Source organism: Equus quagga, chromosome 6, assembly GCF_021613505.1.
Source record: "Equus quagga isolate Etosha38 chromosome 6, UCLA_HA_Equagga_1.0, whole genome shotgun sequence".
Classification (NCBI taxonomy): domain Eukaryota; kingdom Metazoa; phylum Chordata; class Mammalia; order Perissodactyla; family Equidae; genus Equus; species Equus quagga.
Window position 1 is genome coordinate 91,701,886 of NC_060272.1, and position 25,502 is coordinate 91,727,387.

A 25,502-nucleotide genomic window follows, 5' to 3' on the forward strand; every position below is an offset into this window, starting at 1 on the left:
GGGTGGTGGGGAGGGCCGGCAGGTGGCTCCTACTCAGGCTGGAGGCAGAGCAGCCTTTATTCCCTCCTTACCAGTTTGCCCCTTGTAGCAGAGGGACTGCTGTGGATCTGAACCTGAGCAGGGACTTCGCTTCCTTTCTTTAGAGCAGCGTGTGCCGCACACACTCAGCACATGTCTTGTGTTCAACTGAACCTTCAGTGAGGTCTTCCCGTTTGATGCTGAATTGTGGTGAAACTTTACAAATACCCAGCACATCTCGACTTGACTGTCACTCTGGACCTGGGTTCTGTTTCCTCAGTGTTTTCTTGGTGTGTTTGAAATTTTGAAGCTTACTGAAGGCTACTAACATTAAAGTCCTGTTTGAATTTTGTAAGGGGACACATGGGAAGGAGGTCCATGGGCTCCTTTCTTCTGCTCTCACTGTAGACCTTATCTTGAAAGTTAGACTGCTCCACTGGTTTCTGACACCAGTTTGAATGAACTTGCTGTAACTACGTAAATGTGCCGTGGTACACCATAATTGAATAACTATATGAAAGGGTTTGCAATCACCAGGTTAGATGGTCATATAGCCTTAAACCACGTAGATTTTCCAACTCAGTTAAATTACCCATTATCTCTTAATTTAAGTGACCAATAAAGCATGTGATTATGTCTTACTTTGCAAGTGGGATTAATATCTACTGTTTATCTCAAGATAAATATTAGTAACATAGCCTGGGAAAGCGATTTTATGCTCTCCAGATTGAAGTAGTGGAAGGCTGAAGTGTCGGTCATGAAGTTTTATCTTTCTGAACTGATTATGAAGTATGCTAAACATTTATATGGCTTTGTCTTTATAGACTGAAATCGCCAAGAGATTGAATACAATTTGTGCACAAGTCATCCCATTTCTGTCTCAGGAAGTAAGTAAAACTGTTCAGCTGTTAAAGTGCAATTATGTTGCTTCTCTGTTTGCAAATTAGCTAGTTTTAAGATGTTAATTTTATCACAAGGAACAAGTGTGAAGAACATCTGTTACAGCTGAAGTGTGTAAACCCCCTGTGATTCCATCTAACAGATCCGAGGGCACGCTGTAGAAGTGGTGACAGGAGCTCAACCTCAAATTAATTTTTTTCTGAGGAAACCTGCAAAATGACTATCAAGCATAAAGCTTTTCTTTTCTTTGAGGAATAGTATAGGCTTAATAGTTGCTGGTGATTCCAGTGTCCTTTCTCTAGAGAGCTTTTCTTATACTGCATTTTAAAAATGGTTCCATCAGGGTTTTGACTTGACCATGGCAGCAGCTGTTCATTTGTTCATGCACGTCTAGTCAGGTTGACTTGACACTGTCCATGGACGGAGTGGATGCTACTAATTCTTAAGGATGAAAAAAGTGTTCATGTTACCCTAACTTATGGAGTCATTTACATCTATAATTTATTAAGTTACAAAATCATAGAGGTTTAACCTTCGTATTTTGAGAGAGAAAAGCTCTTTATATGAGTAATCTGTGAAATTGACTCAAATCCAATGTATTTTAGTTTTCACTTAAAGTTTATCTTACTTTTGGATACAAGCGAATGGATGCTCAGCTGTGTTTTAAGTGTGTACAGGAAGCATATATCTTGAGGCAGAGTGAAAAGCTCATTGCCCTGGGAGCTGGAGTACTGAGTGTCTGTTCTAGTTGGCATCTACTGGTCCATGCTGGATAGCACCATCTCTACCTTTATTACCAACCATATCTGGCATAACATTTGTTTGATGTCCCAATTTAGAGTTGTTGGCCTTTTGAAATTGTGGTGTTTGTTAAACTTCAGTAATCCTGGTCTCTGCTATAGACTCACTCCTCCCAAAGCAAAGGTGTGGTTTAGTTTTTATTGTGAGTGGAATTGGGAGCTGTGCAGTCAGTCTACAGCCTTTGAACTCAGTGTGTGTATGTGTCTCTTGGGTGGGCTCCTTCCTTTCCTTCCCCTGTGAAGGGTGAAAAATCTAAAGGCCAAAGGAGAGGAATTCCTAGAGTTTCCAAAAACTACTGGTGGATGGAGATTTGTTGACCAGAGAAGTCATCACAGATTTAATATTTACATTTTAAGTATCAAAATGGGGGTTTTAAAATGGCTGTCAACTTTTACCTGCCCTCAGACTTACCACAGCGAACCCCTCCTGCGAACCAGAGTGACTTTCCAGATTCCATACTATTTATTTTCTAAGGCCTCAGCTTACCATTTTTAGTGTCCTTTTTGACATTTGACATTTGACAAGCCAAGCATCCCCATCAGAGTTCAGTGTCGGCTGGGCTTGGTTAGAAACGAGGGGAGCACCGCGGTGTTTTCCTTTTCCCATCGTGCATGTGTTCTGTGAAATAACGTGTGCTCCAGAAACTTCGCGTTTAAATCCACGTTATACTTCAGTCTGCACAACATGTGGCATTTGTCTTTTTGTTGTTGTTGGAAGGTACAGTGAGGTTCTTAGCCATCTTGCTAACACTTTTTTCTTCTTGTTTTCAAAGCATCAACAACAGGTGGCCCAGGCTGTCGAACGTGCCAAACAGGTGACCATGGCAGAGTTGAATGCCATCATCGGGGTACGTGGCCTACCAGGTCTACCTCCTACAGTGTGTATAACCAGCTTTCATTTCTTATTAATGTGATGGCTAATCTCTATTCTCTATAATGTTGTGTAGTTTCACACTGACTTTTTTGATAAGGGTGGGCGGAGGGGGTGTCGGGTATGCTGAGGTGTTTAGGGGAAGAGAAATTAGCATAAAGAAGATGATAGGAAACATTTTTAGGAGGGGAAGAAAAATCTACTTTTTAATGGGAAAATAAATGTCATTTGTCTGGTGAGACTTAAACGTCCCTTGCTCCATTAGTCAGGTAAAAGCTTTGGGTTAGAGTTTTAAATACTTTCCTTACTTCTGTCTTGTAACTTTAGATCACAGTGAGGTCAAGGCAGGTCTCCGAATGTTCATTGCATTTAGTTATCTTTGCTTTTGCCTTTTGCTTTCTAGAGTTTTAGAACCGATATAACTGCTCTTTCTCTTTCTTGGGCCTCTTGCTTGAATTTTTAAATGGCACACCAGTGAAAAGCATGCTCTCTTGCTGTGGAAGGAGTGATGGTTGTCTGCCCTGCTGCCCCCTCCAGCCTTTCACCAGGTTTCTGCCCTCTTGTGTCAAATTCAGTTAGTGCTCTTTGCTAGCAACTGGTTGTCAATCACAAGTCATTTGCTTTGCATTAATGAGGCTGGTGAACCGTGCGGTCCCTCCACTGTGTGAGTTCATCCCCCCGCTGCAGGTTCCGGGACGTTTCTCATGTTTTCTGCCCTTCCACACTGAGCAAAAGAAGTAGCTGAAACAAGGGACCGTCCTTTCTGATTTTATTCATATGTGAGTGCCTTGAGCGGATTCAAATCACTCATTTATCAATTTATGTTAATTGCTTGTGAGAAGATGCCCTGCTGGTCTTTATAGTTCCCTCAGACACTTTGTAATGATAATTAGACATGCTGCTGTACGGATTAAGAGTGCCATAGTCCAATGACGGCCACAGACAATGGAACCAGTTAATCCATCAGGGTTTAAAATTACATCCCAACTGGAGATGGAGAAAAAACATAAGAGCCAAGGAGGATTAAAGAATGAGCCTCAGCTTGAAAACTCTCCTTTCATCAGTTTCTCAATTGCAGATCCTCAGTTGGGTTGCCTGTGGTAAGCTATTGGCAGTCAATTAGGTGAAATAAACTGGGAGGGTGACCTTCATTTCCTTTTAATAGCTTTTTCCTCCCTGAAATGGGGAGCTTCAGTGGATTTTCAGCTTAAATTTTATTCAAGCTGCTTTATTACACTTGACAGCTTAGCTCTGCATAAACAATTCTCTCCTCCTCCCCCTTTCCCCGGATCCAGGCTCTGCATCTCTCCCCCTTTAGTATCACATTTTTGACTGTTACTTAGTGGGCTCTCTAATCACATTCAACAAAAAACACAATTACATCTGCATTTGTCGGCTGCTTTCTGTACCCTTTTCTTGTGTAATGAATTGCTTTATTTCAGAGATCAAATCAAATATTCACTGGTGCTTTTGCATGTACCGTGTTTGATTAGCAAAGACTAATAGCAAATTGTACTTGTAGCTCGAGCGCAGAATTTTTTAACCCAAATGAATGAGGATGGAAAAGCCTGTTTTGATTAAAAGGAAACATATGCAAAGCAGTTCTCAAGGACCCAGTTCAACTTGGTGGAACATGTTTGTTTTCTGCTAGGCTCTAAATTTTTACATATCATTTCTTGATGGTGAAACTCTGGTACTTTTAGATTCTCAAAGGCACTGCCCAGTCCTACACATTAGAAAGGAAATTGTGTTAACTCGATGTTTATAGGTAATACTTATCTTGAGTTGAATCGGAAAATAAAAATAGCAGGTCGTTTTAGAAGGGCCGATGAATCACTACTTTTATGAATGGCTTGCGTCCAGGAAACATGTTGTTGAGATTATAAAGGCAGATTAGCTCTGATAGCTAGCAACAATAACCCACATCCGTGAATCGGGCCCAGCACCAGACTTACCGCCAGTTGCATGTCTTCAGCATCCTGGCATGTGCGGTTTTTATAATTGTAGTTTTTGGATCGGTATATTAATTTATGTCAGAGGGCTCTTTTAAAGTTTGTGGTGATTAATAATTATCCCGCACCATAAGTTTCATGCTCTGGCATATGCCTGATTTTTGCCTGAAAGCAATTGTGCGCGTCCTGGAAAATCGAAGTAGCATAAAATTGGGTTGACAATTCAGTGGACCTCTGCACCCCTTCATTGAACATGCAGTGTGTCAACCTGTCTCCCCAGAGGGGAGGAGGCTCCGGGAGGCTGTCTGTTCCTACAAGCAGCAGCTGCGCACAGAGAAATGCCGCCCGGTTTGATAGCAGCTGTCAGTATTGTTCAGGGACCGACTTAGGGTAAAGAACAATGGAAGAGGCCACGCTCTTCGTCTGCATCGACTTTCAGGCTAAGAAAAGAAATAGTAATTTAACGGTTTAGACATCTATTACAAGTGTGAAAGATCATGAAAGAGTACCCTTTAAAATGCAAATGAGCCGAAACACTCTCATTCCCTTTAAGGTACAATCAAGGAGCTTACTGCTTGCTTGACAGGGCTAAAGATATTTCTCTTTAGCCAACCAGGAAAAAGTTAAATCTTCTCAAGGACACCAAGCTTCTAGGTAAGCTCAGCTTGTGTCCTGGGATCGTGGGTGCTTTTTTAGGATGAAGAGAGAGGTTGTTGTTTTCTTTCTTCCTTGTTGAGTGAGTTAATGGTGCCCATTTCTCACCAGCACAAAAAACTTAGTTCTCATATTGGACGGAAAATACTGAATTTTAAATCTTTTTCGCCACGGCAGCTGCCTCCAACTTAGATAGGCTATTGGTAAATAGGAAAATGAGTATAAGTATTTCATATTTGGAGAAACTGTTGAAATATTTTCGTTAGACTATTTTTTAAATAGCTTTGACTGATGGCAAATTTGGTAATTGGCAGGATAATAGCTACAACCTCACTTTTTGAATTTTGCTTTTCATAAGCTCTTTTGCTATTAAACATGTTCTTGAAACAATAGAAAGTATTTAATAATGCAGATATCTTAATAGGCACACGGATATTTGGGCTGACACAGCTCTCGTGCTTTAGGGAACAAATTCAGTGAGTGAAGGCAACTTACTCATTTGAGACCTTGATTTTCTTTTCATTTACATCAGGATGCTCTTCACAATTTCAGTGGTATTTCCTAAAGATTTTTTTAAAATTTGGAATTCTATTAAAATTGTCAAAACAAAATAGATTATTCAATGATGTGACACTCTATTTGTGGGACAGCTAATAGCTGAAGGCAGGGAACAGTGACTGAAGGACTCTTCAAGATCGCCCCCCACTATATTACTTGGGGAGTTTGGAACTAAGAACTCTCTTCTATCTGCTCTCATACTAAATAATTGATTTTAGTTGAAATTGGGATTCTAAATAACTAGTGTTATCTTTTAATCAGGTTTATATCACATATAATTAATGTATATCATATAGATGTCAATTTAGATACATACATATCTGTACACACAGATTTTTTAAATTGGAGTATAGCTTATATGTAGTGAAGCGCACAGATCTTAAAGGAACAGTTTGATCACTTTGGGCGCATGCACACACCCTGTAACCCACTCTCCTCTCAGGGTACAGAGTGTTTTTGTCACCGTTTTTGGGCGGGGGGGAGATTAGCCCTGAGCTAACATCCCTACCCAGAAAGATGTTTGTTTGTTGATTTAAAAGTAAAAAATACTTACCTGAGTGCAGTTTTGTTTTTTAAAGAAAACAGTTGCGTAGTTGTACATCTGGTTCTCACCTCATGTCTGCGGCTCAGCTTCATGGTATTTTGTGCTCTTCTTTCTGAGAGCGTCATGTTGTGTAACCTCGGGCAGAGCGTGGGCCTAGGGTCAGATGGACTTGAGTGGGAACACTTGGTGCTGCCGCTTTGTAGCTTTGCGACCTTGTACAATCAGTGTCCCCCTCTGTAGACGGATAATACCATCCACCTTGCGCCAGCTTTTGTAGGGATAAGACCTTGGCTGGCAGCTTCCCCCCAGCACATGGTCTTGGCTCTGTGAACTGCAGTGTTGTCCGCCTGCTTTCTCCAAGTGCCTGTAGCAGGTCTGGGGGCCCCGTTGGCCAATTGCCTGTGAGAGGTGATTGCTGCTAGCAGTGGATCATCTCCTCCTTGGTCTTCTCTGGTGGTTACATGGATGTCAGTGTTTGAGACAAGGCCTAGCCAGATGCTCTGCTCCCACCATTAAGTTGTCGTGCATGAGTGACTTTGAATAGGGACACAGCAGTGCAAAAGCACTGCCATTTAACTTTTGATGAAAAAAACTGAGAGTTAAAACCAAGGGGATCAAGTTAAGTTTTGGGAACAGATGGAGAGAGAATTGAGAAGCAAAAATGGGAGGACAAGGCATCATTGGCTTCCTTACTCAATATAAAGGGGAAGGGGAACGAGGCCTTTGCTGGTATGGAGAGGTGGCAAGGACCATTGTGATAGCACTGGAAGGAGAGAGCAGAGTTAGAAGAGATGCCAGATGCCCAGTGGGGGTTGTCCTTCCCATATCACAAAATTCCAGATTTCCCAGAGGATGTAAGAAAATTTGAGCTGTTCCCCATAGCAATGCTGTGAACTTGAGGAACTCAAGAAATTTGAGGTTAATATAGGCAACCTTATTTTTCCTTTCTCGTTTATATTGGCATAATCTGAATTATTTTTCGTGAATATAATTTCTGTTAAGGTTTGTGGGGCTGAGTTTTGGGGTTCCAGTTATTGGTCGGGTTTGTATATTCCTGCTTCATAGGCAGATTTATAATTCCCTGTGCTTTAAAACAATTTAATGTGAAATAAAAGAAACCTGGGTCTTTTGTGATGTCTGGCTGTGTATGTTTGTGTAGGGCATAGCTGTGAATACAAACTCCTGGTGTGTCTCTAGAAGGAGCCTTTTCTGTCTTTAAGAGATTGAGTTGTAGACCTAAAAGGCTCTGCATTGTTGTGTGAGATGATTGGTTTAAGGATTAGCAAAATGTTGGATTATTTTTCTCCTCTGGCTGTAGCTGTCAGCCATCTATAGGATTGTAGTGTGTGAAGTTTAAGAGGATGAGGTTAGCCTCTTATTCTTATGAGTATGCAGTTAATCCCTGGAAAGCCCATCAATAACCCAGCTGTAAGTTTCTTTATAAAACAAATTTGCCCTGGGAGAATAATGCATAGCCTGCTACTAAGAGAAGAAAACCAAATGGCTACAACAAACATGGGCCTTCTAGCTCCGCTAGCTTTTATTTAGTGACATACCCTCCACTTAAATTCAGTAGTCCACCCTTTTATTAATTTTCCAAAGGAATGGGGCAGTGCTGCAGAGAAGCCTGTCATGCATCCTACTTCTCCTTTGGTTTGAGTTAGTTTTTTACTGAGAGGACAGCTAGGCATCTCTGACAAACTCAGAGTTTGGCTTCCTTCAATGTCTGTGTTTTTCTGAATAGTCAGTGTGCTTTTGAGTTATTAGAAAACTTGCTGAAGCATCGTACACTTTTAAATTTCCCCATGTATTTTCATATGAGCTTTACTTGATTCCTAGGAGGAGGGCATGATAATAATGTTCTCTTTTCAGAGGGAGAAGAAAAATCTTCAGAGGAGACAGTAGAGTACCTTGTTTTAGGAGTTACATCTATGTGTTTTTTCTTTTTTTTAATTGATATATAAATACCATAAAATTCACTCTTACAGCACACAACTCATTGGGTTTTTATTTGTTTGTTGAGGAAGGTTGGCCCTAAGCTAATGTCTCTTGCTAATCTTCCTCTTTTTGCTTGAGGAAGATTCACCCTGAGCTAACATCTGTGCCCATCTTCTCTTTTTGATGTGGGCCACCGCCACAGCATGGCTACCAGTGAGTGGTATATGTCTGTGCGTTGGAACCGAACCCCCAGAGCACACCAAACTTAACCACTAGGCCACAGGGCTGGCCCCCTCAATGGTATTTTATATTCACAAACTTGTGCAGCCATCACCACTATCTAATTATAGAACATTTTTATCACTCCACAAGGAAACCCAGAGCCATTAGCAGTCAGTCCTCTTTCTTCATCCCTGCAACCCCCGGCAACCGCCAATCTTTCTTTGTCTGGATTTGCCTATTCGGAACATTTTATAAATGAAATCATGTTATATGTGGCCTTTTGTGTCTCGTTTATTTCACTCAGTGTAACATCTTCAAGGTTTATTTATCTTGTAGCATTTACTCCAGTCCTTTCTATTGATGAATAACATTCCGCGGCATTAATATACCACACTTGTTTATGCAGTTGCTGGGTCATATGGTAACTCTCTGTTTAACTTTTTGAGCAATTGCCAGACTGTTTTCCATAGCGGCTGCACCATTTTATATTCCCACTAGCAGTCAATGAGAATTCCAATCTCCACTTCTTCTCCAGTACTTGTTATTATCCCATCTTTTTGATTGTAGCCATCCTAGTGAGTGTGCAGTGGTATCTCATTGTGGTTTTGATTTGCATTTCCCCTACGGCTAATGATGTTGAGCATCTTTTCATCAAAACCTTCTGTGGTTTTAGAGTGAATCTACCTAAATAAACATAGCTTTTAAAAATGTACTCTAATTCAGGCCGTTAAGTCCCGGGGCTGTGATTGTTGTCACAACTGAAATTGTCATCCAAGGCAGGTGGAACGAGCAAGTCAGAGTGATGATAAAGAATGAGTTGGCATGTGTGGATTAGCTGAAACGCAGAAAGAGTAAAGATGAGTTCAGATCCTTGTCAAAATGTTAGGCCTTCATCCTGGTGCTTGCCTACATACAGGCCATCACTTTGGCCTCTGTGTGTCATTTTCTGTGCACTTCTGCATTGAGGTGGGGCCTTTCAATGGATTTTTTTTTTTTAATTGTCTTCAAGTAGCTTGAGAATTCTTGGCCCCAGGAAGTGTTTTCTGCCTCTTTATCCCCCTTGCCCCTCTTCACAGGAGAGGCCATTCACTTAATGGGTGGTTTCAGACAACTCCCAGAGTAGCGTCCCTGATGTTTCTGCTGCCACACAGCGCTTTCCAGCTTTTCCCAATTGTTTATCGTAGCATAACAATTTTCTTTTTCTGCACCCTCTGAAGATAAGAATTGAGTGTTTGGAAGAACAGAGAAATAACAGAAATCAAGGAAGAGTGATTTGGAGAGAACTGTCAGCAAATTTTTCATAGACTTTTTCCCTTAAAAGTGTTTAAATACCAGGTGCTATAAATGTCACTTACTGTCATGCTTTTAGCTTTAGAGAGACTATTTTGGGGCATGGTTTTAGTTCTGGTTGAGTTCAGTTTGTGGTCTGTGTGACATAGGTTATGAAGTGGATTAAATTCAGAAATTCAGGTCGATTCAGTGGTTGGTGATAAAGACCTCAGCACTCTAGGATAAGGTGGGCATCAGTCTTCGTTTTTATTCTGGGTGTCCTTTCCAGTTGCATGGGCAGCGCCGGGCTGATAAACCATGTGCTTTGCCTGTTTTAGAAACAAAAATGTAGAAACCGGTACATTCTTATATTAAAGCTCTGAATGTTACCAGCAAAGTCAGTTTCATTATAGTAACGTCATTGACCCAGGCAGTGCCAGGTGAAATGTGAATTAAAATTCTAAATGCGTGGCTGCTGTTTGACACGGATGAGGTGACGTTATTCCTTGTGGGTTTTCGGTATCATTAACTCAGGGTTTGGTGTTTCTCTGACTGGTCTCACTCCCAGCCTGTTCACATCGTCTGCGTTAGAGCAAGCACATTAATCTCCTCCCCAGCCTCGACCCTTCCGGGTCACCTTTGAGGCGCCACAGCACCACTATGTAAAAGTTCCCTGTGTCACCCTTTCCCAAATTGTTTTGTAAAATAGGAAGTTTCTCTTTGTTTGATTTTGACATTGTCAGTGGAGTCAGCTCTAGGAAGCAGATGCTCATTTTTTGGGTCGTGACAAAATACTCGATGGTGATGAAGGGACAGTGAACAGTTGAATGTTGAAAAGTGTTTCTATTTTTTAAGTAACAATTTGGCAAGTCACTTGGTGTATACTAACATGAATCCTAATATAATGGGATGGAATTCCAGCTTCGATCCGGACTGAAATTTCTCAACCTCAATGCTATTGACATTTTGGGCTCATTAATTTTCTGTGGTGGGGTACTGTCCTGTGCATTGTATGGTGCTTAACAGTACCTCCCCCTCACACCCCAGGTGTGACAACCATAAATGTATGGACATTGCCAGATGTCTCAGGGGTGGGGAAAAGGGAATGTCAGAATTGCTCTATATGAGAACCACTGATCTAGATCGATAGCTTGAGACACCAGCTATATTGCTTTAAACCACCATTGCTCATCAAAAATGCCTTTTCTGATAGCTTTATAAGCTGTTTTGCTTGTGCGTTCCGTGCTGTATCAATCTACAAGGATTAACTTAATAAAACAAAAGTTTGCTAATTAGTGTAAGCTCATGGATGGGTGGATGGTTGAATTTTCCCACCCTTGGCTGTCATGTTGAGAAACGTTTTATGGTTTCCCCGATGATAACAGAGGACAGATGCATGGGAAGTCACGTAACTGGCAGAGCCATGGGGTTTTTTGAGGTTTTGCTGGCTGTATAGTAATGTCAGTATCTCTTTTATCCTAAGATACGTTTTAAAGGAGCATTCTTGTTTTTTCTTTTGGTGAAGGTGGTGAGTACTAGATTGTCTTAGATAAGCCTTGTTGAGAAAAAATACTCTTCACACATGGGCAGGCGGGCTGCCTTTGGAGTCAGTTGTTCAACTCCCCTGGATGTGGGTCCTCTATTCATTTCAATAAATGTTTTGTCTTAGAAATGACTGTTCTTATTGTTAAGCATCTTCTCAGAGAAGCCAGAGCTACCTCTTTTTAGGCTTGATTCTTCTTTATGAGCTTCCTTGGAAGAGAGATGAAGCTAAAGATATCCTCCTTTTTCAGATGTAGGCACAAGGGTATCGGGAAGTGGGGATGTGGAGATAGCAACCATCAGTTGTAAATTTAAGAAGAGATTCCCATCTGTCACTGCTGCTAAGGTTGCATGGTGAAGGTGGGTTGTCTCTGGGAAAACGTCCCAATGTGAAGGTGGATTGTCTAGATATGTGGTATTGCATGCCCTTCAGAGCAACTCGTAGCCTGAGAAGGGAGAGAGACGTGAGGTCTTGGGTGGAGAAGGAGATTGCCCTCTTCCTTCCCCAGACGTGGGAGCACTCAGTCTGTAACTCCTTGGGAAGATGACTGGGCTGCTGGGGTCTCAGGAGAAATGCTGTTCTAGCTAGCAAAAGATTTGCAGTCATCCTTCTAGCTGTGAGTCCCATGGCAAGCCACTCTCTCATCTGTGAAATGAGAGCTCTGATGCCCACCCTCCCTGCCTCTGGTGTGTTCTGAGCTGAGGCCAGATAATGGACATGAAAATATTTTCTAGGAGCTCTGCGTGGCAAGATAAAGAAGTAGAATAGGAGGCAGCGAAATCCACCGTTTCCTGGATCCACAGCATCTTCAATAGTTGTGATCCATCCTGCTACCTACTGCTCCTTCCATTTTGATAGGATTTTGCTTTAAAAAGAGAAGCAGCTTTCAAGATGGCCAAGCTAAGGATGGAGGAACCCAGTTGCCTCTAGTAATCTTCAGGGGGCCTGGAAAGCTAGAGCAGGGTAGAGGTGGGAGTTACCCGTGACCAGTTAGGCTGTTGGATATCCCTATTGATCGTTATTAGCGTAAATGTTGGGTTTAACTGCAGGTCCACTTCACAGCTGTGGCAAAGCCCTTTTATTATATAAACTAGCCTTTCTTTTCAGTAATATATCAGAGAAAGCATTCCAGTTCATCTTTCTAAAACTAACTCGGGTTTGGCAGAAAATCTACTTCCTTCTTCTGTATTGAAATGTCACCTGAGTATGCCTTTGCTCTGACACACAGTCATCTTTTGGTGACCCCATTCTTGATTTTTTGGTGAGTGGGGGGGGGGTTTCAGGGAGGGGTGAAAGGGTGGTGTCCTCCACCCTGTAGTTAAATTCCTTCCCCTCTGCTTAGCCTCTCTCATCTTCTTTTAATCAGTGCCGTGCATAATTACCCGCTGTGCTTGCTTGTGTATGCATCATTGCATTTCCCCCCCAGAAGCCGGACATAGCTCTTACTCTCCAAGTAATGATAGTAATTGCTGGTAGGGCAGACCTGTTCCTCATCCTTCTCCCTGCACATTTCTTATGGCAGGTGTCTAGTTCCTAATTAAGTGCTAATGAGCATGCCTAGTGGACCGTGATGGCGCTGCCAGCTTCTTCAGTTTTATGTCTTGCTATTGCCGAGCTCTTAAAAGGTGACAGAGCAAGAATTAGTGTCTTTGGGATGACAGGAAGGTGATTTTATGCATAAAGAAATGGTTATTATGATCTCCAGTGGTGAATGAGTAGTTGATAAATACTTTCCAAGAATACTATTAATGCTGCCCCCTCTGACCTTGCCCCCTTTTCCAGTTTCTCTAATTAGAACTGTGCTCTGTTTGGAAGGAATGGAAGTTTAAAGGGAAAGTTGGCTCCTAAAGATTTTTTAAAAGATGCTGGGAGTAGTGGAAAATTTACTGTAAAATGACTATGGACACCGATTTCTGCTTTTAAGATGCTGTTTTCTCTTGCTGTTGAGGGCAGGAAGCATGTTGAGGATTCAGTTAAAGATCATGGGTCTGGTGGAAAATACTGAAGATCTGGCGTGAACATTTAATATATTCAGTACACGCAAGGGAGTAATAAATAAAAAGAGTAATTGAGTCCCAGGGAAGTGAGCACAAATCAGAATCTTAAGAATTTTCTAACATTACACCTTAGAAATTGAGCTTTAATCGTTTTTACTGTCTCATCAAAAATGAGTTTTATGTTGGACAGCTGAAATGTGGCCAGATTTATGGTGCAGGGGCCATTTCTTGGATACTTTTTCATTTCCTACAACATTCTCTTAAATATAATATATGAGAGCAACGATCCTTCTTCATGTGAACAGATTTATAACTTCTGGCTTGGGTTAAGTGATTAGAGGAAAAGCACCTGGGAACAAGGACTTGGGTCACCGTGGTAGAGTCCCACATGACTGGTGGGTGTTTTCGTCATCAAGGTTCTTGGTCTCTCTGGTCTCAGGGCGTTCCTCTGTGACAGTGAAAAGGTGGGTTTCGAGTGTGCGGCTCAGGAGAAAGGCAGGGATAAACAAAGCTTCATCTCTGAGGTTTCTTCCAGCTCTTGCCCACAGGGTTCCCTGTGGCCTCCCTCTGCCTGTGGCAGGACAGTGACTGGAGCACAGCCATAAGGGTCTTTCCTACGTTGCCTCCTCTCCCCTCCCGCCTCGTGGGAGAACCTTGGCAATTTACTCCACGCTGCAAGCCTTGATTTCTTCTGTGAAATGGGAAAATCAGTACTTCCTCACAGTTCTCTGAGGGTTTGATGAAACAAAGACAGAAGTGCCTGGGCGGGGGGGAGGTAGGGTGCATAAGAGAGGCTAGTTCTTCCGGCTTTCTGAATTCTGTTAATGAAAGATAATATTTTGGTTTTGTCTCATCATACCATTGTGGTAAGTTAATGTAAGAATGTTGGGGTGAACTGGAGTCACCTGATGACCACTCGTTGAGAATATAGTTACTGTCTGTAGGGTGCATGTCTGCGCCTACCCTCTTTTAACCTTTCTGAAATCAGGATGAGTCTTAAATCTGTGGCACCTGTGGTTCAATGACTTACTGGATTTCATCCCTGGAGGCACTTAGAGATGGAACTAACATGTGAGTTGCTTACTAACTTAGCCTGGCTTGCTAATAATAAACAGCTACACTCTCAGGGGGTGAGTTATGCCAGAAAGTGACATTGTAGATCTGAGGATTATATTTTAGGAAGATTGTATCAGGTAACTGAGTAGGTGAAAGCTTTTGATGAACTGAAAGTGCTAATCACGTTTTCTCCCCTCTTTCCTCCCTCTGTCTCTCTCTTCACTGTCTTCGTGTGTATGTCGAACCTCCTGTTCTGTTTCCTCCATCCTTTCATGTCATGTCTGCTTTTCCCTGGATGCTGCCACCGCCACTGCCACCATCACCACCACCACCATCATCATCTCCTCCTCCTCTTCCTCCTCCTCCTTCTCTTCCTCCTCCTCTCTCACCACCACCACCACCAACAGCAGCAGCAGTTGCAAGCTCAGCATCTTTCTCATGGCCACGGACCTCCAGTCCCCCTAACGCCTCACCCTTCGGGACTGCAGCCTCCTGGAATCCCGCCCCTCGGCGGCAGCGCCGGCCTTCTGGCGCTGTCTAGTGCTCTGAGTGGGCAGTCTCACTTGGCAATAAAAGATGACAAGAAGCACCATGATGCAGAGCACCACAGAGGTGAGAGGCCAGGCAAGCCAGATTAGGACTTTGTCCTAACACTCATACAGTGCTGCAAAGTTGTGTGCACCGCTAAGGAAAGCCCCAACCTATACAGAGAGCAGACACTGAGCTAAGAGGAACTGTCGCAAAGCTGGGCCACTGAAACACAGTTCACCCTGGAAGCCTCCAGGGTTTAACGTGGGCATCTGTAGATTTCTCGATCTCTTTAGATTCCAGGCATCTTGACATCTTGGCAACTGCCTAGTTAATGCCAGTGGCCTGTACTATATTATGGAAAACTGTTAACTGCTTAATTGGGTAATTTTCAAAGAAAGTAATGTTGTTAAATGGGGCGAAATAAGAAGTTAAATTTGAAAGAGAATGTGTTCAAATGAAAGGTTTGATAATTGCATCTGTTACTACGTAGTTCCATAGGCTTTAATTCTAGTATGCATTAAATATTGGGCAAAATTGCACTTGACTAATTTTTTGAAGAAAAGTAATTTATTCTGTCAAGAAATAAAAAAATAGGCTTTGTGTATGGTTAAACTGTAAATCTTTATGTTTACAAAATACTGTAATTTTCAGGAAATCACTGTATTAGGAATGTGCAATGACTTATATAAATAAAAGCCATTTTTAAAACTTGTTTGGGGCTTGTGTTCTAATTATTCCCCCCTTTTTTTTATTTCTGTTCTTGCCTCTGTGTCTGAACGGGCATGTCTGTGCGTTTCTTGGTAACTTCGGAGCAGACAGAGAACCGGGCACGGTAAGTACTCGACCGCCTGCTGTCCATGAACACACCCCCTCCTGCCCTGCCCCAACTGCCGCCTTCAAACACAGCCTCAGTCGTGCAGATCCTTCCCTCTCTCTGTCACCTCACTTTTTCTTTTTTCTAAAATATGACCATTTACCCCCCTCTTGTCTTTTTTTTAAAACTTTCGTTAGATGATTTCATGAAACTTTCATTTTATGAGAGGGACATGATTTGGGGGCAGACCTGTCTACTGTGATTATACACTTTGGAAATATACCTTGATCTGAATGTGCCCCAGACCCACTTTAAAAACGTTTATTAAAAGAATATGTTTATCATTGCATTTTGAGTCCAGGTTGCCTGTAGTTTAAGAGGTATTCATTTTTATCTTAAGTGAGTTTTATAGGCAAGAGGTCACGATCCACATGTGAAATTGGTTAGTAATGTGTTACTTCTACCTAAACCATTCATTATCCTCTGGGAAGGCATCTTAGTTGCTAGGTTTCCATATCTAGTTTTCTTTTCATAATTGTCCTTGGAGTGTGAACTTGAACTTAAATTTATTTTAGACCAAAGAACTGAGCGTCTGAGTAAGCTCTTAAGAATGAGGACTTTGAGTGGATCGGGGTTCTGTGCTTATAGAGCTCATCTTTTCACCAGCCTGTAGCTTGCCCATTTTACAGACTGCACGTCTGGTCAGTCCATGTGTCTGCCGGTTAGCTGTGGGAGATCTGTATCTAGAATGCGTCTCTCAGATGAGGCGGAGCAGTAGAGGGAGAAACTGGCCCCTTTTCGGCCAGGATAACCTACTGCCTCCTTCCCTCCTCTCATTTTTCCTTTCTCTCTGAACATGGCAGTGTTTTGACCATCTTAAATCTAAATATGGTAAAAAAAAAAAAAAAAAAAAAAATGGGACACAACTTTTAAATGAGTCTGATACTCTTTAGTTCTGAGTTTGAGGGGTCCATCCGGAAATCTTTTCTGTTTGAAAAGTTGAGTGCACCCTCCTCCCCCTTCTGTAGAATAGTGGCTACATTTTAAGTTCTCTTTGAGACAGATCTTGGAGTACTTTGTATCAGGCTGTGTTGGGTGGAATGGGTAATGGTGAAAGGATAGGGTAGCTAGTTTTAAAATTCTTGCACTCTTAAGTTTTCCCTGGAAAAGGTTGGGAGGAGAAGGAAGGGGAGGAGAGATTATAGCTAGGGAATGAAAGATCCTACTCCTGAAGCACGAACCTAAGAAAACCGATTTTCATTATGGAGGTGATCTTTATGTTTTGCTGTTTCAGCATCCTTGTGGATTGTCGTCTTTCCTCCCATGTTCATTCAGTAGAGTGTCAAGTTAAAAACCCTAATCTTGGACCAGAGAACAGAGACAGCAGGAGAAGGTGTTGGGAAGCCCATGTCTGTTAGTCAGCTGCACGTTTTAGTTTATTGAATTTGCTCTAGGATTGGGACTTGAACTTTTTGTTCTCAGTACTACCTTAAGTCACTCTGTATTTATTGAATACTTACTACATGTAAGGCAACATAGGAAATATACCTACAGTTAGGGAGAGGCAGGCACACATAGCACAGAACCTTTCTCCAAGAACCGAGGAAAGACGACAAACGTTCTAGACAGTTGTGGGAGTGGGGCCATGGCGTGTATCTCTGAAATGCCCATGGCTGGAGTGAGTAGAGGTTTACAGCTTAAGCTCATACCTCTCTGTGTGTATTTCTGAGAGTCTAATACCCTCCTATTTGTGTTTTTAGTGAAAAATGTAAGCAAGAACTTAATTCCTTGGGCAAGTGAGGGTGGGCTGGAGGAAGGACCGTGAGTTGTACCTTAAAGAAGTACAAAGTAGTTCTTGAATCTTAGGCCGCTGTGGATTGTATTTAAGTCCACGTGTTGAGTTAGCAGTTGATGAATTTTCAAGTCAGAATGCAGTGGCTACATTTCATAAACCAGTCTATAAAATCATGTAAACTGAATGGTTACTCGGTGTGTTATTTGCATGTCTCCTTTTTCACATCAAATTTTGACAAGCCTTAAGGAAAATTTCAGTAGATATTTTCAGAATAAGTATATATATTGTGTTTCCTGCCTGCTTATTACAGAAAACTCTCGGTGATGATGATATAAAATGGGAAAACTACACCAATTTGTGACCTAAACATTTAATTCAGTCTGTAGAGAGGAATTAAATTGTTCGCTGTCCATATAACTGGGATTTTGCTGCAGTCATACAGAATTAAGCAGCTCTTCAAACTTCGGGTAAAACTGAATATGAGAAGCAGTAGGTAATGAGATGATGTGTACTGTCAGTGTCTAAAATATTATATTGCGTATCTATTTAGTAAAGTGGTTTGAACTATGAAGTCAAATTCTACTTGGCAGATAAAGTCAGTTGATGGCTCTGTGCTGCTCCTTTTTCACCCACTAAGTGGTTGGGGCATTTGCTACAGGCTGGTGGTTTTCAAGCCTAATGGTCTCAGGATCTTTTAAAATTGTTGATGACCCCAAAGAACTTTTGGTTGTGTGGGTTATATGTTTTGAAATTTTCCTGGATTAGAAGTAAAACAGATTTTAAAATCTCTTAAACAGATAAAGAGCTCCTTAATTTGTGTTAACATAAATAATATTATTAATGGAAAATAACTATTTTCCAAAACAAAACATTGCGGTGGGAAGAGTGACTTTGTTTTGCACGTTTGCAAATAACTTAATACGTGGCTTAAAAGTGGGTAGCCGGATTCTCATCAGCTTCTGCATTCTGTCCTTTGCAATACATTCTTTTGGTTGAAGTGTAGAAAGAAAATTTACCCACATAGAGTTTTGTAAGGGTCTCTGGGAACCTAATGGGTCCTTGTACCAGACTCTTCCATGTATAAGACTTAAGGAGTTCTGAAAAATTCCAGGCTGGTATAGTCTTATTTTCTCCTGCTCTTTCTATATTGATCAAACATATTATTTATATCAAGTGCAAAAATATCAAGTAGATGCAGAGGGAATGCAGGTGTGTATGAATTTTTAATCTGTGAGTCTAATTAAAACTGGTTGATAGATAGTTGGTGTTTATTTGTATTTAGTGTCAAAATTATTCCATTTGCTAGTTGAAGGTTTTATGGCAGGGAAATACATAAGCCTTAATGTGACCTGTTTAATGTAAACCCCAGGAAATGAAAGTACTAAGAACAGAGTGAAAATACGGACACTAGTTCCAAGTTTCTTGTTTCTGCAGGAGGTGAATGATAAAGCTAGTAACTTTTAGGAGGTTTATTTTGTTGTTTGGATGTTGATTTTAAATTGAGAATTGACTACTGTTTTTCTAATTCACAAAAGCTGCTTGTTTTACTATAAGCCTCCTTATCAGAGTGCTACCATTGAGCAGAGATATATGAAATGACCTAACAAGGGCCTTTATTTCTTTCATGGTAATAAAAACTTTAGATATTTTGATTAATTTAAAGGTGAAATTGCATTACATTTTGGCTGAAGGGAATGTAATTTAAATAAGTCTGCTTGAAAGACCTGGGGTTAGAGAATTGACAAACCTAGTTGTATGGCTTTTAAGAAAATAAGGTAGAAAGTGTGTTTAAATTCTCTTTATTTAACAAATATTTATTGGGCACTTACTGTGTGCCACCCACTGTCTGAGGCACTGCATAGACTGCTCCCGTTTTGCAGTGATGTCTTTCAGTGTCACAGTCAGATATTTCTTGAATGGACATCACCGGAATGCGTAACCCATGTGATTACTATTTGGAACATTCGGAAAAGGGAGGAGACCTGGGGGCGGGGGTGTCTGGGAGAGACCTCAGAGCAGAGGGTGTGAGAGTGTTGTGGGTTGATGATCTTTTGCATAATTCGGGGGAGAGATCATGACTTTGATCAAATTCTCAAAAGGGGTTCCTGGTCCGGCAGTCTAAGCACTGTTCATCTGTTTTAGAGATCATAATGGTGCAACACCATCATCTTATCAACAAGATCCCAGGCTCAAGGAGGTTGGGTGCCCCTGGTCATATAGTTACTTGGTTAATGGCAGTCAAGACTTAGATCATGTCTTTCTGAGGGACCATGTTGTTACTCGTAACTTCTAAAATTACCAGAGGTTTGTGTTTGGAGCTTATTTAAAGTTTGTTGACAACTTTCACTTTATTTGATGTAAAGTGGTGTCTGTCTTTTGTTTTTCTTCTCTGGCTGTTCTCCTTGACTAGTTAATTGGCAGAGGTAGGACCAGATCCTAGTTAAGGACCACCCATCATTTTGTCTCAAAATGATCCAGTACTATAGAGCACAAGAAGGATATCAGACATGCGTCTTGCTATGGAGAATGCTTCACTGTTGACCTTTTTCTGAAATTTAATTTTTTTGAATATCACATTGTCAGTGGCTCTAGGACATGGCAGCATGGGGGTGATAGAAAGAACACCACTTTTGGACAACGACAGACCTCGTGAATTCTGGCTGCACAGGCCAGGTTTCTCATCCTTCTGAACCTTCCCTGACTCTCATCTGTAAAATGGGGAGAGTGGCTGCCTCACAGGTGAGGGTTGAGGGACCCCAACCAGGAAGTCATCTGTCATAGCAGAGCAAGCCTCAGGAATGTCCTCCCCATCTCCACCTGCAGAGACTACAAGAAGTGCATTCTTAGTCACACTCCAGGGGTTACGAGTGGTTTCCTAGCCTCTTTAAAATGTGAGGCAGTTGTGGAGGCCAGGGCCCATGTGACAGGGTAGCAGCTACTGATGTTTCTCAGTATGCTGGGACCATGACACTGATTGCAGCTGGTTAGGAACTTGGTCAGTCTCATAGTCATCAAATCTGGCCAAGATAAACCAGGACCAGGAGGAGGTATTTTCACCTGTTTGTGACTTTATCTTGATTTGGTGTATGACAAAGAATTGCCTGGTAATAAAGGACAAAGCTGAGATGAGTCACCTAAAATTTCAATATTTAGGCATAGTGGAAAACACTAAGTTTCTTAGGTAGTTGCCTCAGCAGATTTCCCTCTTGGCACAATTTAAAACTGTGTGCTTAAAAAAGCAGATCCTCTGGGAAAATGGGCGTCCCTGCTGTGAGGAGTGAGCCCCCGAAGGAGGGATAGCCTCGGCAGTTCTCAGTGTCCTGGGTGGAGGGGTCTGTTGTGGACGCCCTAACTCAGCAGGTGGATGTCAGGACTTGTGTGTAACTAGAAAAATGGTCAGGTTTTGTCTCCCTGTGATTACAGTGAAAATAGGGTACTTTTACCCTAAAAAACAAAAAAGCATGTGGAGAATATTTTCTCCCACTAAAACCGTTTTCAGATTTCAGTTTGTGTTTTGTAATTAGAAAACTCAATGCTTATCATTTAGAACAGGTTTTTAAAAATTTTATTTTCCTTTGGCCCCAGAATTATTTATTTATTTTTTCTGAGGAAGATTAGCCCTCAGCTAACATCTGCTGCCATTCGTCCTCTTTTTGCTGAGGAAGCCTGGCCCTGAGCTAATATCCGTGCCCATCTTCCTCTACTTTATATGTGGGATGCCTGCGATAGCATGGCCTGCCAAGCAGTGCCATGTCTGCACCCGCGATCCGACCCGGCGAACCCCAGGCCTCCGAAGCGAAACGTGCTCACTTAACGACTGCGCCACTGGGCCTGCCCCACCAGAACTATGTTTATTATTCCCTCTGAAACGTGGTAAGCACGCGTCTCCGTCATTCTGGGGACAAGGAGATGTAAGTGCTGTCTGGTACTGAACACCTCACAGCCGAGGCCTGGCCCAGCATTTCTCATTTTGGGGCCTTTCTTGTGCTAGAAAGTATCTGGTTCATCAGGCTGGTGAACGAAGAGAGACAGCAACAGCTAAGGAGCCCGTCGAAAACATGCTTTTAAAAACTATTTGAAATGTAGATTTGATTTTTGCTGTGACCAAGGTCCTGACTGGAGGAATGAAGCTGTCAGTGTGCGTTTGTTTTATTTTGCTTTACCTGGAAAAGGTGAGTGGAAGGGCAATCCAGGAACTTAGTGAGTGACTCTGAAGGCATCCTGGTGGTTTAATGCTTCTTCCAGCCCAAATGCTCACTGCCTCTGTACGTCTCCTACAAGGCTACGTTCTTTCCGGGAGTTCTGACTGAGTCCCCCGTCTGTATCTGAGAGTGCTGAGTTCCTGGATCGAGGTGCAAGCCCATGCTGGTTCTTCCCATATTTTGCATTGAAACTGTGTGAAAAATAGACATGTTCCCTTCAGACCCGCTTCCCAGCCAGGGCTATGAGATGTGATATTTGCCGAGTGGACACATTTCCACACATCTCCACTCTCATCCACTTTTCACCATGGACAAGTGGGGATCCTGCTAGTTTTATGGGTTAAAAATGCATTTGTCAAAATGTCAGGCAGAATGTATGAATGACCAATTGGACTGCAGCAAAAAGTACAACGCAGGGTGATGGCTTAATTGGTACCAGGTGTAGATGGAGCAGGCACGCAGATGTGATGGGGTGCGTCGTTACCTAATTGTTTTAATGTTCACCGAGAAGTTAATTGTCAGTGTAGAGTGTGCTAGCAAATTAGGTTCCCACTGCCTTAGTGTAACTGAGGATAAATGAGGTGTCATGAGTTTCCAATCTGTACCTCTGACACAAACACTTCTCCTGCGGGGAGGAGGAAGTTCCCGAGGGGAATCAGCTTGGCAGCTAAAGAAATCCATTTGAATAATGTGCATTATTTTCGCATTAGGGAAACCTGTCTGGCTTTTGCTGTCTCCATGGGCAGGTTTTCCTTTCAGATTTGCTGCTGGTGGCTTCAAGGTTTAAACGTGGTTGGCAGAAGAGTTGCTTTGAGGTCTCAGAATAGATGAAGGATCCATGAAGGCTCTGTAACGAGAATTCTGGTAGCACTGACGGGAACATTTCATTAAACTTGCTTTCTATTGTATCTTCTGGAGTTTACCTTCCAAAATATCTCAGTGTACACGAACAGCCGTTACTGTTAAATTGCTAAAGAAGAGTAAAATTCTTGGAACAAGGGTGTGAGGACTGTTTTTATCTGTATTGAAGCTGCTGGGTCTCTGTATCAATCCTGAGTGGGTATTCAGAGCATGAAAAGAAACATGATTGTCCAGAATGGCTGGAAGAAAGGTAATACAGAGTCCAAATCTGGACGTTTTCTTTTGATTTGACTGAGTACTCTCTGAGCTTCAACAGGCTCTTTCACTTGCATGGTAAGCTCTTAGATGAAGATATGGTTTAATAATTACATTGGGAAGTTTATTTCTACTTATAGAGAATATAGGTTCAAACACTGCCAACTCGCCAGTTAACTTGCACCCATCAAACTACAGCAGGGAATGGTTTTATAAAACGTGGTTCAGCCACATAGGAAACTGCTCTGGATTTGATGGCTCACGGAGCACACGCTGGTTATGATATTGGAAGATCTACCTTTTCTTTTCTCTTCTGACCAGCTCCTTGGCTCCCTCTCGTAAGGTTGTTAACCATGACATCACTGATAGTGCAAGGAGAAGTGACCTTCAAGAAGCATATATTAATCATGGTGAACAATTCACTTGTTGTCAGTGCAGATGCCCACTGAGATTTTATGTTCTCAAAGGAACCTGGATTTTCTGAAGAGGAAAAGGCCCCTTCTTGTGGAGCATGTTTCCTCTGTTCTCACACCACATCCGGACATTCCATGTGATGTCTCTACGTATAAATGGAGAGGAAGGCGTGTTGGTTGGGTTAACAGGTCTTTCAGACACTCTGTCCTTCATACTGAACGTTCCGGGGCATCTTCTTTTCCTTAGAGACTGGTTAGGTATGTCTTTCCCTTTATTGTTTTACTTGGTTCTGTATCTATAAGCATGTGCAACACCTAAGTGTGGAAAATCATTGTGGTTTTAGAATTTTAGTCTTGTTTTGAAAACGTAGTGTGTTTTGATTTGCTCAGGTTTATAATATCTGCTGTGGGCTGTATAAAGCTCCTATTTTGAGTTCTTGTAGAAGACACAAATAAGAGGATTTTGTTTAGGTTTTGTATGTGTGTGTGTGAGGAAGATTGGCCCTGAGCTGATATCTATGCCATTCTTCCTCTATTTTGTATATGGCACACCGCTACAGCATGGCTTGACGAGCAGTTCAGTGCGTAAGTCCACGCCTGGCATCTGAACCTGCAAACCTTGGGCCACCAAAGTGGAGTGCACAAACTTAACCACTATGGCACCGGGCGGGCCCCTGTTTAGTTCTTAAGAAAACTTTGAAACAAAGGAAAACTTATGTACGGTCTGGAAATCCCAGTCCTCAGGACACTTGTAATAGAAGTCTGCATAATAATTATGGTTTGAAAAATTCTGGCGGATAGTTAAATTTTACCAGCTGCAAGGTGAAATAAAACATCACGTTTCTTGGGTAGACTTAGAGTGTATCAGTCAGTGGGCTAACACTCGTTCTCTGGCTGATCAAAGAACTCTGATTCACGATTGAATATTTATTTGGCAAATACATATTTGAAAAATGAATTTTATTTGATGAATGCTGTTTGGTAGATTAAGATCTTTCAGAATATGGACTAGGGGAAGAGAAGTCTGGTGGCTTCTGTCCACGGTGATTGACATCACGGGAAACCAGTGCTGTAGGCAGCTGGTCTGCTTTGTTTTTCTCTGCTGAGCTCTTTTTTAGTGTGAATCTTGGAGGATGAATGGCAGAATTCATGACTGGAAAGGTAGGAATTTGGGACTGTTTTCAGGTCATTTTAAGGTAGGCTGTAAAAATTTTTTTTTTTTAATGTTTATGATTTTGGAATGATGGACATAGAGCCAAGTAAATCAAGGTATGTGTGTGTGTGACTGTGGTTGGGGGGATCAGAGAAAACATCAGCCATTATGATGTCACATTAGAATGTCAAGCTCAGTAGGGGCCAGTATGACTTTTAAGTGACAAGTATTTGGGGGCCAAGTATTTGGGGACAAGTCTTCAGTGTACATGGACTGAGTTTAAAAACCACTCTTCTGGGAGTGGAGGCACTTTGACTTAATCGGAAGAGCTTCTTGACTCTGGGCACATCGCCTCCCCTCTCTGGACATCCTCCAGATAAAATGAGGGGGATGAGGAGGATGAACAATGTCTTGTAGAGTCACTTTGGTCTCTTCAGAGATTTGGTTCTAATTATCTTCTGTGTTTACAATGCATGACTTTTTTCAATAACTTAAAGCCAAGCAACCTCAGTTTCATTCTTTCACCAACGGCACCTTCTTAAATGTTAATGTTAGATGTGATTCTATCTTATCCTGGTCCAAATCTAACAAATCAAGATAGAATCCTAAATTTTGAAGGATCCAAAGGATATTCAGTCAGTACCTCTCTTCATTCTTAAAATATGTATGAAATGGCTCATAATGACCATCAAAATGAACGTATTCCACCCCTGCGCCATGAGGGATATAAATTGGTTGTGAGGAAAACACACAGCACTAAGGGAAAGACTTCTGGGACCGTCAGATATCCAGTACTACCTGTGAAGTCACTTCTGGGTTTCTGGGGAGCACATGAGGGAACCACAAAGATTAGGGTCACCTGGGCAGTAATTAACCAAAATGGTGGTTGTTGCCAATGGTGAAGTTCATTAGGTTGCGACTCTGCTTAAGAACAACAAGGAAAGCAGTGTCTGGGCTGGAAGATGTTGGAGGCCACTGAACACAGAAAACTGGGTCCATGGGAAGAGGGTAAGACGAAGCAGTCCATTTTAGGTGGGGCAGGCTGCAGCTTGAGCCAGCAACCGCCTGGCTCCTGGTGGAGACTCTCCGAGGCCCTTCCAGCCCCACACTCTTTGCTGCCTTGTTTTGAATTCGTTTCACAGAATCAAAGGTACGA

At 42.0% G+C, this 25,502-nt stretch overlaps 1 protein-coding gene across 4 annotated transcripts in view; it reads left to right on the forward strand.

Annotated features, from left to right (window-relative positions):
- The window catches only part of TLE1 (TLE family member 1, transcriptional corepressor), an 83,987-nt gene that overhangs the window by 25,537 nt on the left and 32,948 nt on the right, over nt 1-25,502 (forward strand). For 2 of the 4 annotated variants that reach the window (XM_046664203.1, XM_046664205.1), the window contains 4 exons: nt 843-905; nt 2,492-2,596; nt 14,730-14,934; nt 15,669-15,685. In XM_046664203.1, coding sequence (XP_046520159.1) covers nt 843-905; nt 2,492-2,596; nt 14,730-14,934; nt 15,669-15,685 — 390 coding nt within the window. The remainder of the gene's footprint in view (nt 1-842; nt 906-2,491; nt 2,597-14,729; nt 14,935-15,668; nt 15,686-25,502) is intronic. The other 2 variants (XM_046664204.1, XM_046664206.1) reach the window with 1 other exon arrangement.